Source organism: Tupaia chinensis, unplaced genomic scaffold, assembly GCF_000334495.1.
Source record: "Tupaia chinensis unplaced genomic scaffold, TupChi_1.0 Scaffold000232_1, whole genome shotgun sequence".
NCBI classification, from domain to species: domain Eukaryota; kingdom Metazoa; phylum Chordata; class Mammalia; order Scandentia; family Tupaiidae; genus Tupaia; species Tupaia belangeri.
Genome location: NW_006159708.1, coordinates 1,299,235 through 1,315,464, shown reverse-complemented (window position 1 = coordinate 1,315,464; position 16,230 = coordinate 1,299,235). Strand labels below are relative to the sequence as shown.

Genomic DNA, 16,230 nt, shown 5'->3' with positions numbered 1-16,230 from the left:
AAGAATACGAAGGTCATGTGCAAACCTGCATAAAATTATAGTTTTGTTCTGTTTTGTTTTTAAGAGAGATTTTTGCTCTAGGGTACATGCTCTTACTGGGGAGACGGAGAGAAACAGAGAGACAGAAGGCAAAATATTGTCCTCCAGGGCAGATGGCTATCCTACAGTCCTTTCTCCTCCATTCTCCTCTCGGGATTTTGGGCACACATGCCCGGTGTGACTTTTTTTTTTTTTTGAGAAATTTTTGCTATAGGGCACTTGCGCTTGCCAGACAGACAGACAGAGAGAGAGAGATAGAAAGCGAGAAATCACCCCCCAGGGGGGGATGGCCACCCCACAATCCCTTCTCCTCCATTCTCCTCGTGGGATCTTGGGGACGCACGCACACGCGCCCGGCATGAGTTTAAGCCACCGGGTCTAGGACTCGAACCGCGGTGGTAGCCATTACACTAACTGCTGGTCCCCCGTGGCTGGTTTTCTAGGGAGGGCCAAGAATTCAACCATGTGACTTCAGTTTGCCTAGTAGTTACCAACTTGTGTTACTGTGACTAGTCCTTTTAATTTTCTTTTTTCTTTTTTTGGAGAGGTTTTCGCTATAGGGCGTGTGCACTTGCCAGACAGACAGAGAGAGACATAGAGACAGAAAGCGAGAAATCACCCCCCAGGGGGGATGGTCACGCTGCAATCCCTTCTCCATTCTCCTCTCAGGATCTTGGGCACACATGCACACGCGCCCTGCGTGAGTTTTAAGCCACCGGGTTTGGGACGCGAACCGCTGTCGACTACGTGGGAGTCCAGCGACATAGCCATTACGCTAACTGCTGGTTCCCTATTCCTTTTAATTTTCTTGAAAGAGTTGTCTGTGTTCATTTTCTTCACCTTACTACTTTTTACAAATTTTCTTTTATTTGTAGTGTAGAGCACATGTGTACAGAGAGAGAGAGAGAGAGAGAGAGAGAGAAACACCCTCAATAGGGTTTCATCATACCTTGATCCCCTTTTCTTAGCTCTCCAGCTTAGAATCTTGGATACATGCCTGCACACCTGGTGTGTTTTGAGGTTGATGCATGGGGATTCCAACTTGCAGTTGGCATGTGGATTCCAGCACTGTAGTTGGTTTACTACCAACTATGCTACCAGGCTGGTCCTTTTTGTCAGTATTTTGAGGTCCAGCAGTGCTTGAATTTATTGGGGTGGTGGCCACCATTGAGCTTTTTGTGGCTAAATCTAATATGATCTTTTAAATAATTTGTTATGTGACTACTTGTTCTTGAAATTTTTTTTTTCATGCTTCTTGAACATTATATTCTCCTTATTTCCCTGCTGTGTCTTGGCTGGTCTTCTTTGGTTTATTGTTCTCATTTCTCTGACCAGAACAGATGTTCATTTCACTCCAGGGAACTGTCTTTGGCTCTGTTTTGCTTCTGCCTGCTCTTTCGGAAAGTTCTCACCCCTGGTAACTAACTGCTGTCTCTATTTTGATGTCCAAATCTCTTTTTATTGGGATAGGTTTTTCCTATAGAGGGCACCAGTGCTCACCAGACAGACAGAGACAGACAGAGAGACAGAAAGCGAGAAATCACTCCCCAGGGGGGATGGCCACGCCGCAATCCCTTCTCCTCCAGTCTCCTCTTGGGATCTTGGGTATGCACGCACATGTGCTCGGCGTGAGTTCAAGCAACTGGGTCTGGGACTTGAATCGCAGTCGACTACATGGGAGTCCAGTGACATAGCCATTACGCCAACTGCGGGTCCCATGATGTCCAAACCTCTTTTTAGTCCAGATCACTCTTAGACTTGGATGCATTATGGTCATATGCATACTAGGATACATTAACTTCCTGTAAAAGAATTATGTCTCATTTTTCCTGAAGTTCTCTTTCTCTCCTGAGCCTTGGATGCACCAGTTAGTTGGAGACGCCCCAAATCTTAACTTTTCCCCCATCTGTGTACTATGCTTTTCTCCCACCCACCTATTTAATTATTTACAAAATCTTGTTTTACCTCTTTCATCTATTGATAATTCCTTTTCCTTGTTGGCATTATGTTGGTTTAGATGATCACTTTACTATCTTTTGAATAGATCTTCTGAATGATTTTTTTGCTTCCAAGAAGTATGTATTCTTTCTCTCTACTCTTTTTCTGTAGTCAGATTGTGGGTGGTGGTCTGCATTCCCTTCCTACAAACCTTGGTATTATTAGGTCATTGGGAAAGTCAGGACACATTTATTTCCTTCCTTCCTTCCTTTCTGTCTAGTCATTCAATGTACAAAATGAGATTTTCTGTCTAGTATACATTGTATATTGATTGGCTCAATCAAGGATATAACTATACATGTTATCAAGAAATAATTTCCTATTTCTTGTTTCATATATATTCCCCCGCATTACCTATCTCTTACCCTCTGCTGCCCCCCCCCCTTTTCTGGTATGCACAGTTGTTTTCATTTCCTTTTTTCCCACATGTTATTGATTCACTAAACATTTTAATTCAAAGACTTTCAATAGCAAGAACAGCTGGTAGATACGTATTTATGAATGCATGTCGGACTTCAGGTGTAAACCTCAGTGAGTAAAGTGAACATACGTGAAGTAGCATCTTGCTGGGGCTATATGGCTTACTGCAGCCATTAAATAGGTATTAATAGGTATTTTTTAATGAAAAGTTTTAGTTTTAATAAATCAAAATAAAAAAATGTTAAGAGAAATTTACTTAAAACTTAAAGTCAGGAAAAAGGTTAAGATTCAGTTCAAATAGGTAGATGAACCTATCAACTGTTAGAGAAGACAGACATCCTTAAATATAGAAATCAAAGCATCAAAAAAAATAAGTAATGTTTTAGTCTAAAGTCAAAAGATTCTAGGGAACCAGCAGTTAGTGTAATGGCTATGTTGCTTGACTCCCACGGAATCGACCGTGGTTCGCGTCCTGGACCCAGTGGCTTAAAACTCATGCCAGGCACGTGTGCGTGCGTGCCCAAGATCCTGAGAGGAGAATGGAGGAGAAGGGATTGCAGCGTGACCATCCCCCCTGGGGGGTGATTTCTCGCTTTCTGTCTCTATGTCTCTCTCTGTCTGTCTGGCGAGTGCACGTGCCCTATAGCAAAAATACCTCTCCAAAAAAAAAAAAAAAAGATTCTATTTTACTAGTTCACACTCAAGAATTAATCTCTCTTCTGTTGAATTTGCAGTGTTACTGTGGTCTGATCTTTCCATTTAAAATCTGGAAGTTAACATTCAACTCCGGACTTGGCCAGTCTCTTGGTTGTTTCTTGTAGTCTTATTTCTGTGTGTCCGACTTCAGTTTTCCTGGTATAGCACTCCCTTCAGTCCGTCATGGAGAGTGGGTCTGGTGTTGGTAAATTCTTCCAGGTTTTGTTTATCTGAGAATATTTTGTCTTTTTTTCCCCATGTTAAAGATAATCTTGCTGTGTATAGTATTCTTGCTTAAAATAGTTTTTCACTTAACACTTTGAATATATTTTTTGTTCTTTCCTTGCTTTCATTATTTCTGATGAGAGTTCTGATATTAGCCTTATGGGATATCCTCTGAAAGTAACTTGACATTTTCTCTTGCCAATTTTAGTATCTTGTCTCTGTCTGGTTTTGATCAGTCTTGCTATGATGTGCCTTGAGGAAGATCTTTTTGGGTTGATTCTGTGTGGGGTCCTTTGTATTTCTCGGGTTTGGATATTTGAATGCCTCTCTAGGCTTGGAAAGTTTTCTTCCAGGATTTCATGGAATTGATTATCAATGTCCTTATTAGTTTCTTCACCTTCTGGGATACTGATGATCTGGATGTTTGGGTGTTCAATGGTATGTAGTGTTACTTATATGTTAGTCTCATTTTTTTGTGTTATTTTCTTAGTCTTTTTGATGGATTTTTCTAGGTCAGAAAAATTCTGAGATTTGATCTTCTGCATGATCTAATCTCCTTTTTTGGGGGGAGGGGTGGAGAGGTTTTTGCTATATGACACATGCGCTCATCAGAAAGACAGAGACAGAAAGCGAGAAATCACCCACCCCCCCCCGGGGGGGTGATGCCCACGCCGCAATCCCTTCTCCATTCTCCTCTCGGGATCTTGGGCACGCACGCACACACTCCCGGCGTGAGTTTAAGCCGCTGGGTCCTGGAGTTGAACCACAGTCGACTACATGGGAGTCCAGCAACATAGCCATTATGCTAACTGCTGGTCCCCGCTTTTGATATTTTCAGGGGAAGTTTTGATTTCCTGTGTTACAACCTTCATCTCTAAAAATTCCGTTTGGGATTCTTTTTTTTTTTTTTGGAGAGATTTTCACTGTAGGGCGCGTGCGCTCGCCAGACAGACAGAGAGAGACATAGAGACAGAAAGCGAGAAATCACCTCCCAGGGGGGATGGTCATGCCGCAATCCCTTCTCCTTCATTCTCCTCTCGGGATCTTGGGCACGCACGCACACGCGCCCGGCGTGAGTTTTAAGCCACCGGGTCCGGGACACGAACTGCAGTCGACTATGTGGGAGTCCAGCGACATAGCCATTACGCTAACTGCTGGTTCCCTGGGATTCTTTTTTTAATGATGTGTATCTCCTCTTTCAGATCATGCAAGAGCTTCCTCACCTCCTGGAACTGGGTATCTCTTTTCTCCTGCATCTTCTGGAGTTCATTGTCTCTTTTGCATCTGTTTGCTTTGTCACTATGAATATTTTAAATTCTTTATCTGACATTTCCATGAGTTCCCTTTTATTCTTAATGGAGGAAGAGGAGTTGTTCTTTTTCCTTAGAGGAGAGATATTTTCTTGGTTTCTCAGATTTCTTGTGCCTCTGCGCTGGTTTCTGGTTTTCTGGTGGATTATATGTTTTTTCCTATTTTTTTGGAGTTAAATCTGAGCATTCAGAGGAATGCAGGAGGAGGTGACCTGAGGTCTGTAAAGAGTCCCGTTTTTCATCCTTGGCACAGCTGATTCAATGAAAATTGAGAATAAATCTGACCCTGAAAGTATTCAGATATGTGGCTAGTGACACTTAGACCTGTAAAGAAAATCAGTGTGTAAAGATTGAGCAGAAAATTGAGAAAGGTATAAGAAAAAAGAAAAGGAATAGGGGGGGGGAACCAAAAACAAAGAAGAGGGAAAAGAAGACAAAAACAATAAGAGAAAGAGAAGAAAATAATTTTTTTTGTCAGAAAAATGGGGCTGCTCTGAACTCAAAGATGGCTGCTAATTGGCTTATCCTATGGGGGCAGGGTGAAAGGTTAGAATTAGAAAGACAAAAGCAGCAGAGAGCTAAGTTTCAAAATAAAAAAAAACAATTAAAAAAATATATATAGAGATAGGGTCGTGTGCTTGCCAGAAAGACAGAGACAGAAAGCGAGAAATCACCTTCAGGGGGGGATGGCCAGGCTGCAGTCTCTTCTCCTCCATTCTTTTCACAGGATGTTGAGTATGCAAGCGCTCACGCATGCACACACGCCTGGCGTGAGTTTAAGCCACCGGGTCTGGGACTCAAACTGCGGTCGACTACATGGGAGTCCAGCAACATAGTCATTACGCCAATTGCTGGTCCCACAAGGAAATATATTTCATAATGATTGAATGTACTATGTTTTAAACTGTTAGGGACGAAAGAGCCCCTTACTGTCTTAAGATTTCCAGAGGTGGTATTGTGTGTTGTAAACAGCAATTCTAGTGATCTGTTTCCCTTGCCTACTATTTATTTATGTACTTATTTTTAAATTAGTTACTTAATTTTTAAAGTTATTATTGTTTATATGTTCTTAAATTTGCTATAGGTTGTTTGTGCTTGCCAGAGAGAAACATAGAGCAAGAGAGAGGGAGGGAACGTGAGAAAGCAAACCACCAGGTCCTGGACTTGAACTATGGTCAATCGTGTGGGAGTCCAGTGTCTTAACCACCACTTCCATCTGCTGGCTGCTATTTGTTTATTTTGTAATTTGCTGTAGGATATGTGTGCTCATAGGAGAGAGAGAGAGGGGAAAGTAAGAAATCACCTCTTGGGGGATGGCCACACTGCAGTCCTTTGTCCAGTCTCCTCTCAGGATTTTGGACATTCATGCACATACAGCTGACATGATTCTTAAGTTGCTGGGTCTGGGATTTGAACTGTATAGTCGATCATGTAAGATCCAACTGCCTTAACCATCATGCCACTGGCTGCCCTATTAGCTGCCATTAAAAAAAATCCTTATTTTTTTTAAAGAATTACTTTATTTAACTTTATTTATTATTATTATCATTATTATTTTCCAGTTTGATCAGAGAGAGACAGAGACAGAGACAGAGAGCGAGAGAGAGAGAGAGAGAGAGAGAGAGGAAGTGAGAAAGCAAGCCACCAGGGCCGAGACTTGAACCATGGTCAGCTATGTGGGAGTCCAGCACCTTTAACCACCATGCCACTTGCTGCCCCCCTTATAAAAAATACTTAAAGCTGTAAAGAATTGTGTACTGAACCCCCATCCATCACCCAGCTTTAACAATTACTGATCTTCCTTCTTTTTACTTCCCATCTACTCCGGTTACATTGGTAGATGATCTAGAAGCTTGGCCTGATTCAGGTTTAACTTTATTTTTCTCCCCACAAGCAGCCTTTACTTTAAAGATTTTTCTCTCTCTCTTTTTTATTTATTTATTTTTTTGAGAGGTTTTTGCTATAGGGCGCGTGCGCTCGCCAGCCAGCCAGACAGAGACAGACAGAGAGAAAGCGAGAAATCACCCCCCAGAGGAGATGGCCATGCTGCAATCCCTTCTCTTCCATTCTCCTCTCGGTGTCTTGGGCACGCATGCACACGCGCCCGGCATGAGTTTAAGCCAGCGGGTCTGGGACTCGAACCGTGGTCGACTACATGGGAGTCCAGCGACATAGCCATTACGCTAAATGCTGGTCCCAAAGATTTTTATTTCTTTAAAATAATAAAACTTTCTTTAAACTTTTTAATCCTGTAACTTTTCTATTTTGATTATCTTTGAATTCTTCCTTGGTCTTCAAAAAAGTACATTTCTTTCTGTCTTTTGACACATTGTCTAGTTTTTTTTTTTTTTTGTCTCTAGGCAATTTAGCATTTTTTTTAAGATAAATTTTTGCTATAGGGTGTGTGCTTGCCAAACAGAGACAGAGAGAGAGAAAGTGAGAAATTACTCCCCAAGGGGGTTCGCCATGCTCTATTCCCTTCTCCATTCTCCTCTCAGAATTCTGGGCACTCATGCACGTACAGCTGACACGAGTTTCAAGCCACTGGGCTTCAAACTGTGGTTGGCACATGGGAGTCCAGCATCTTAATCACTAGCCTTAATTTAGCAATTTTTAATGGCTCCTATCTATATGTTTTGTATTCTGTTTGTAGACTTGGGCTACAGAGCATGATTTAACTCACAGGAATTTAGCTGTCTTTGAGAAGAATGGCAGCTTGTTCAGATCTTCTGGAAAGTGCTGTGGTAATACATGCTTAATACTATATTGCTTATACATTCTCAACAGAAAATACCCTCTGTTTAAGTTTTTCTGTGATCAGTACCTATTCTTCTGGGAGAAAAATGAGAATTTTTGTCAGTGTTATTTGGTTTCATCTGTCTGTTCTTTTTCTTATAAATATCTTTCTCTTAAATGTTGAATATTTCAGTGAATCACTAGGTGATATCATTTCTTCCCTTACATCACTTGTTCTTGTTCTACAGTTTTTTAGATTACTTTATGTCAAAACATTGCATTCATTGTTATATTTTCTTTAATTCCTTTGTATTTGACTGAAGGTCAGAAACATATTTGTCTTCACCTTTCTATTGGTAGAGAGTACCTTTAGGCAATGTTGTAGGAAGTTCTTTGCTTGTTGTGTTTTGTCTTAAGGTTGGGTTTTCATTTCCATTCCATCTTTCTTCCATTATGTTATTCTTTTATCAAAATTTTTAAAATTAATATCTAGAGATCATATCTAGATGATAAAACTATTTTTTTTGAGAGATTTTTGCTATAGGGCACGTGCACTCGTCAGAAAGACAGAGACAGAGAGATAGAAAGCAAGAAATCACCCTCTAGGTGGGTGCAATCCTTTCTCCTCCATTTTCCCCTCAAGATCTTGAGCACACACTCACATGTACCCAGAGTGAGCTTTAAGCCACCGGGTCTGGGACTCAAACTGCAGTTGACTACATGGGAGTCCAGCAACATAGCCATTATGCCAGCTGCTGGTTCCGGCATTGTTATTCTTTATGTTCCCATTTGTATCTTTTTTTTTTGAAGAGGTTTTTGCTATAGGTCCTGTGTGCTTGCCAGAAAGACAGAAAGAAAGCGAGCAGTCATCCCCCCAGGGGAGTTGGCCATGCCGCAGTCCCTTCTCCTCCATTCTCCTCTCGGGATCACATGTGCCCGGTGTGAGTTTAAGCCACTGGGTCTGGGACTCGAACTGTGGTTGACTATGTGGGAGTGCAGTGACATAGCCATTGCATCATCTGCTGGTCCCTCCCATTTGTATCTTTTTATTTATTTTACTTATTTGGTTTTTGGTCATACGGCACATGTCCTTGGTATAGAGAGAGAGGGAAACTGAGAAATCAACCCCTGAGAGAGATGGCCACACCACAGTTTATTCTCCTTTATTCTTCTCCTGGGATTCTGGGCATGCATACACACACACTCAGTGAGTTTCAAACTGCTAATCTAAGACTCAAACCATGGCCAACATGTGTGAGTTTGTGCCTTAACCTGCTGCCCCCTCCAATTCATTTGTTACCTTAGGGAGTTTAGCATGCTTTGCCCTATTCTCTTGAGAAACTAGTGCATTTCCAGATGGTTGTCCTGGCCAAGTGGTCCTTAAAATTCCAAAGTTGGGGTCCAGCTAGTGGTGTGGTGGTTAAGGTGACTGGATTCCACATGCCCAACTGTGCAGTTAGAGTTATAGACCCGGAGGCTTGAAAAACACTTTGGGTGCATGTGCGTTGCTTGGCTAAAATTCCCAGGGAAGAAGGAATTGTGAGGCATACCACAAGGGTGGGGGTAATTTTTCAGCTTCCCTGTCTGTCTGTTGAGCACATGTGCCCTATAACAAAAACAAAAACAAAGCAAAAATCCAGGAAACAAAATCACCCCTTTTCCCAGTCTTCTTTCAGAGAAAAGAATGCTTGAAATGTCCTCTTCAGAGTGTGGTGCTTAGTCTTCGCCATCAGGTGGCACTGCAGATTACTCAGTTTATGTTTACATCTTTAGGAGCAGTAAACCTAACAGTATGTTATCTGGTGAAGATACAGGGGTTCATGTGGGAACTGTCATCAAGAAGATATAGAAGTGAAAGTAGAGACAGTATTGCTAACAGATTTGAATTTCTTTTCTTTTTTTTCCTTTTTTGGTAAAGGATACATGTTGTATATGATATGTGAAGCTTAAAATAATAAGAATATTACATTTTTTTTGGTTAGTTTGATATTTTTGCCCTTCACAGTTAAAAAGTATGTTAAACTATTATCTTTATGAATGCCAAATAATGAGAATTGTAAGTATCCATAGAGATGACTCTTTGCAGTTAAAACTGTTTTTTTTGTTGTTGTTGTTGTTAATTTTTCCAGAGGGCTCATGCATGAGAGAGAGAGAGAGAGAGAGAGAGAGAGAGAGAAAGCACCTCTCCATGGGGGATGGTCACTCTGTAATTCCTTATCTTCTGTTGTTCCTTCTGTAAGTTTTGAGCATGCATGCACATGTGACCTGTGTGTTCTTCAAACCAGTGAGTCCAGGACTCAAAACACACAGCCATATATGATTCAGCCACCTTAGCCACTGTGCCACCTGGCTGACCCAAATCTCCTTTTTAAAAAAGAGACAGAGTCTTGGGCAGACAGTGGCTTTTAACCAGAATTTAGAATCTTTGGGTCCCTCCCCCACCCCCGCCCAACTCCAGTTTACTATTACCTTCAATGTGTGGAACTATCAAAGGCAGTTTCCTTTAGACATAATTTGAAATAAGTAAAACTGATTTGAATTATGGGACTTTTAAGTAAGAGTATGGGTAGCACATAGAAAAGGTAGAAATCAGGTAGAAATGTGAAGGAGTTAAGTACATTTTGAAATAAATACTCAAGTAATTCAGAACATAAAGGCTTTTTTTTCCCATTTGTGTTACTGTTAATTTTTGTATGTGCAAGTTATATTCAGGGATATTAACTTATCATTGCCAGGTTTCCATGGATCTCAACAGTGCCAGCACTGTTGTTCTTCAGGTCTTAACACAGGCCACCAGTCAGGATACTGCTGTGTTAAAACCAGCCGAGGAGCAATTGAAACAGTGGGAGACACAGCCAGGCTTCTATTCAGTGTTACTGGTAAGTTGTTTTAAAATAGTTTATATTTACTTTTTTTTTAACAGTTTACCTAGTAAATATTTATTCTTTTTTTTTAATTATTAATTTTATTTATTCATTCATTTACTTTATTTTGGCCACAGAGAGACATACAGAGAGAGAGAGAGAAAGGGGGAAAGTGAGAAAGCAAGCCACCAGGTCCAGGACTTGAACCATGGTCAGCCATGTGGGAGTGCCCAGCACCATAACCACCATGCCACCTGCTGGTCCCTGTATTTACTTTTAATAAAATGAGGCATCATCATTTTATTCTAAAATCCAACTTTTATTGGTAGTTTACTATAGTGAAACTGATCAAAATGTTTGGCTGCCATTGCCGCTCATTATTTTATTAATTTAGGGCATAGCTTGTTGGGTGTGTTTAAAAATTCTTGTTGATGTTTGTATAAATAATTGAGCAAGGTCTTGGTAGTCCCTACTCAGAAGACAGCACTGTGATCATTTTCAGTTTTAGCTTGTCAAAGCTGACAGCAGGGCGATAGACTGTGCACACTTGTACTTGGTCTTTCTGCCTATCAATTAGTTTATGTTGCCAAGATTGTTCAGTTCTCCACACTGAAGCAGCCTTCTCAATACTGTGCTTAGTGTATTAGCTTGTTTTATTTTCTCATCTAAAAATTTTATTTTCTTGACACATTTGATTCTTTTCTTTTAAGAAAAATAGTATAACTTAATTAACAGTGTGTGCTTTAAACATGTTTTTAGAGTTTATAAAGTTTTTAAAAATTATTTTAACTTTATTTATTAATTTAAAAAAAAATTTAAAAATTTGACCAGAGAGGGACAAAGAGAGAGGGAGAGAAAGTGAGAAAGCAAGCCACTAGGTCCAGGACTTGAACCTCAGTTGGCCATGTGGAATTTCAGTGCCCCTAACAACCATGCCACCCACTGGCCCTGAGTTTAAAGTTTTTGATTAATTATTTAAAATTATTTTCTCAATCCCGGAGTGAAAGAAGTCTTTTTTGTTAAAGACCTTCCCCATTTTGAAAAATTGAGAATGCTGATTAGTATTTGAAATTTAATTTCTGGTCTGGGCAATGAGGCTGACAGTTGGGTCAAAACCTGATCCACTTTTTGTGATTGGGTCACGAATTTGGAGCATAATTGTTCACCACATTCTGCAAAATGGAATAAAGTATAGCATTTGACATAACATATTTTGATTTCTTGTCTAAAAACTTTGAGTTGATTGTTAAATTTAAGAAGATAATTGTCTGGGGCCAGCAGGTGGCATGGTGGTTAAGGTGCAGGACTCCTACATAGCCGACTGCAGTGGCTTTCTCTCTCACTTTTCCTTTCTCTCTAGTAAAAATTAAAAAAAAAAAGAAAATAAGAAGAAATATTTCTTTTAAAATATAATTTAATTAATTGATTTTTTTTTTTTTTGGAGAGGTTTTTGCTGTAGGGCGTATGTGCTCACGAGAGAGACAGAGAGACAGAAAGCGAGAAATCACCCCCCAGGGGGATGACCATGCTGCAGTCCCTTCTCCAGCAACATAGCCATTATGCCAATTTAATCACCCCTGAGTTTGATTGTGCTTTTTCAGGCCAAAATAATATATCTTTTTAGGATTTCTTATTTTAGTTATTGCTGTATCTTAAAAAACAATAGGCATTCTTAATTTGTGTGGATTATTAATACGATCAAGTGCCTAGATCATTTTATTTTTACCAGCTATACTTTTATCTTAGAGGGATAGTACAGTTTCTTTACATGGAATAGATTATAGAATTTAATAGAATAAAAAACTACTGTGTTTCAGTTGGTCTTTTTCCCCCATCCTCATTGTTTTGCACCTTCATTCTCTTGGGTCATTAGGAAAGTCATGACACATTTCTCGTACAAAAACAGAAAAATACTTGTGACTTTCCGATAACCTAATATTTTAGCCCTAGTCATTCATTCTAGTCTAGAGATTCCTAAATGCCTGACTTTAGGTTGTTTTGTTGACCTGTTATTCAAAGTATTGATGGAATATTTCTACCTGGCTTGACACCTGCAGCCTCCACATGTAGTCGAGACAGGCTGAGTGAGACCCACCAACTTCTAAAATAGTTTCACGCTATTTCCATATATCTATTTAAGAGATATTTATGATGTTACTGCTCTGTCAGGCACTGTGCTAGATAAGGTATATGATAAGACACACTCATGCATGGAAGGTAGACATGGAAAGTGTCAAAAACAAATGTGATTAATGTGGTGAAAGAAGTACAGTTCTTTTTTTACTTTTTAAACAGTGGATGTCCTAAAGAGGGACTCTGACTCAGTTAGCAGGGAATCTTAAGAAATTAATGGGAGTTAGACAACTAACTTTGTAATCTTTTCTTTTTCGAATGCATACACGTAATTTTCTTCACTTATTTATTTTTTTTTAATTGCCAGATGGTACCTGTACTCTGGCTAGAGAGAGACAGAGGGAGAAAGTACCTATGAAAAGAATATGTTCATTCCACAATCCCTTCTCATCCATTTTTTTTCCATCCTTTTGGGATTATGGGCATGCATGCACATGTACTTGGCATCTTTTTCAAGCTGTCAGGGTCAGTAGTCTAACTGCAGTTAGCCATGTGAGATCTTGGCTCCTTTAAGTACCAGGCTAGAGAGCTGGTCCACACACTGATTTTTCACAAAATGAGATTAATGTGTGTATACACACACACACACACACACACACACACACACACAAACACACTTATTTTTAATACTTAACAGATAAATGTTTTTCTGCAGCACAAAACATTTTTTTATATCATTGGCTTTGTGGTCTTCCCACACCAGGTTATATTTAAGGATATATTTAAATATAATTCTTATTAGTTTAGACTGTTTAGTCTTCCGTGCAATGCAGTTTCAGTCAATGTTTGCTGAGTACCTCACACATTCCTTTCCTCTATTAGTCCATGCACAAACTAGTTAAGTTTTTTTTTTTCTAGTTTTGTTATAGGGTGCGTGTGCTCAGTAGAGAGAGAGAGAGGGGAGAGAGAGAGAGAGAGAGAGATCGCCCCCAGGGGGATGGCTGCGCTGCAGTCCCTTCTTCATTCTTCTGGGATTTTGGTTGTGTACACACACTTGCCTGGCATCTTTCTGAAGCTGCTTGAGACTGGGACATGAACCATGGTCGTCAATGTGGGAGTTCAGCACTTTAATCACCATACCACCTGCTGGCCCCATGAATAAATTTTTTAACAGTTAATTTTGAGTTGAAATTATTCACAACACATCTGGCTTTCTATCACATAACAGTATTCTGCAGTCACACAATTTGTAAGCATAATTGATTTGATGTGGAGGATATAATAAGCTCCTTATTTTACAACACATATTAACAATTGAAGTACTGTGACTCCTTTCACTCTATGTTTTTTTTTTTTTTTTTGCAGGGGGGAGAGGTTTTTGCTATAGGGTGCATGCAGTGGGGGGAAAGAGAGAGAGAGAGAAAGTGAGAAATTAGCCCCCGGTGGGATGGCCACGCTGCGATCCCTTTTTCTCCATTCTCCTCTCAGGATCATGGGCGCACACACACACACACACACACACCTGGCGTGAGTTTAAACTACCAGGTCCAGGACTCGAACCGTGGTCGGTTACATGGGAGTCCAGTGACATAGCCATTACACCAACTACTGGTCCCACTACTATTTCTATTTAATTTAAGAGATATTTTAGTTGTGTGTGTGTGTGTGGGGGGGCAATTATGGTGATACACATTTGGAATATAAGTTTACTTATTTCCAAGTTTAAGTTGTTTTTTAAATTTTATTTATTTATTTTTTAGGTTTTTACCACGGGCATGTCTGCTCAAAGGAGAAAGAAAGAGAGAGGAAAGAGAGAAATCGCTCCCTAGGGGGATGGCCACACCCCAATCCCTTCTCCATTCTCCTGGGATTTTGAACCGTGCATGCACTCGTGCCTAGTATGAGTTTCAAGCCACTGAATCCAGGACTCAAACTGTGGTTATTCATGTGGGAGTCCTGTGCCTTAAACCATGCCACTTGCTGGCCCCACAGTGAAACCCTTCTTTCATTTTTTTATTTTTTTGGAGAGGTTTTTGCTATAGGGCGTGTGCGCTCGCCAGAAAGACAGAGAGAGACAGAGAGACAGAAAGTGAGAAATCACCCCCCCGGGGGGTATGACCACGCCACAATCCCTTCTCCTCCCTTCTCCTCTCGGGATCTTGGGCACGCACGCACACGTGCCCGATGTGAGTTTAAGCCACTGGGTCTGGGACTCGAACCACGGTTGGCTACATGGGAGTTCAGCTATATAGCCATTACACTAACTGCTGGTCCCTTTTTTTTTTTTTTATTAGAGAGATTTTTGCTATAGGGTGTGTGCGTTCACCAGAGAGACAGAAAATGTCTTCTCCATTCTCCTCTTGGGATTTTGGGCATGCATACACATATACCTGGCGTGAGTTTCAAGTGGCTGGGTCCAGGACTCGAACCACAGGCCAGCGACATAACCATTATGCCATCTACTGGCTCTCCCACAGTGATATCCTATCCTTTTTTTCTTTTTTTTTTGAGTAAGATTTTTGCTGTAGGGTATATGCACTTGCTGGAGAAACAGAGACAGGAAGCAAGAAATCTCCCCTCTCCTAGCCAGGAGGAATGGCTGTGCTGTAATCCCTTCATCTCCATTCTCCTTTAAGGATTTTGGGTGTACATGTATACTTGCCTGGCATGAGTCTAAGGCTGCCAGGTCCAGGACTTGGGCTTGGTACACGATATCTGCTGGTTCTGTAATATCCTATATTAAAAGTTAAAAAAAAGGATGTGGTAGTATGCCCTTGTAGGTTCTAACTGGGGAGGTTGAGGCAGCTGAAATAAACCAAAAAAACAAAAATCTTATGCATACTTTATTATATATATTGATTATACTTTTTGTACATGTTCATTCTAATGCTGTGTTTTATTTACAGAATATTTTCACAAATCACACTCTGGATATAAATGTAAGGTGGCTTGCTGTACTCTATTTTAAACATGGAATTGATCGCTACTGGAGACGTGTAGCACCTCAGTAAGTTTCATTGCTTTTCTCGCACTTTCAGTGTAATCCTTCCTAAGTTTAAGAAGGTATACGAATGTACCTGTTCGTGAATGTAGAATGTGTTAATGCTTTGGCAGCACATAAAATAAAATTGGAAATATAAGGATAATGTTAGTATGATCCCTATACAGGATGACATGGAAGATTGCAGGATATTTTATAATAAACACAAAAAGATGTGTTAACTACTGAAAAAGAAAAGTCCTACATAGTAATTACAAGTCAGCAGCCGTAGTATTGTTTTTCTCCATGGGTTTGTTTTCCTATGTATGTTTCTTGTCTGTCAGTCTGTTTTGTTGGTCTTCTAATTATGAGGATTATGCCAAGGCATGTTGAAAAGAAAATCTTTTGAGACTGACAGGTGGTGTGGTGGTTGAGGTGCTGGACTCCCACATGGCGCTGACTGTGGTTCGAGTCCAGGACCTGGCAGTTTGCTTTCTTTTTTTTTTTTTTTCTTTTTTCTTGGAGAGGTTTTTGCTATAGGGCGCGTGTACTCACCAGAAAGACAGAGACATAGAGACAGGAAGCAAGAAATCACCCCCCAGGGGGATGGCCACACTGCAATCCCTTCTCCTTTCTCCTTTTGGGATCTTGGGCATGCACTCACACGCACCCGGCGTGAGTTTAAACCACTGGGTCCAGGACTCGAACTGCGGTCTACTATGTGGGAGTCCAGCGACATAGCCATTATGCTAACTGCAGGTCCCACAGCTTGCATTCTCACTTTCCTTCTCTCTCTCTGGACAATTTCAATAAAATAAAAATAAAAGAAAAAAATTAGAATGAATAAAATTAAATAAAATAATTTAAGAAAAAAGAAAAGCTTTTCATT

At 40.3% G+C, this 16,230-nt stretch overlaps 1 protein-coding gene across 3 annotated transcripts in view; it reads left to right on the top strand.

Annotated features, from left to right (window-relative positions):
- The window catches only part of IPO11 (importin 11), a 229,725-nt gene that overhangs the window by 1,963 nt on the left and 211,532 nt on the right, over positions 1–16,230 (top strand). Inside the window, exons 1-3 of one of the 3 annotated variants that reach the window (XM_027771806.1) lie at positions 7,370–7,432; positions 10,160–10,303; positions 15,268–15,368. In XM_027771806.1, coding sequence (XP_027627607.1) covers positions 7,397–7,432; positions 10,160–10,303; positions 15,268–15,368 — 281 coding nt within the window. In that variant the 5' untranslated portion in view covers positions 7,370–7,396. Of the gene's footprint in view, positions 1–7,369; positions 7,433–10,159; positions 10,304–15,267; positions 15,369–16,230 lie in introns of those variants that run through there. The other 2 variants (XM_027771805.1, XM_006148320.2) reach the window with 2 other exon arrangements.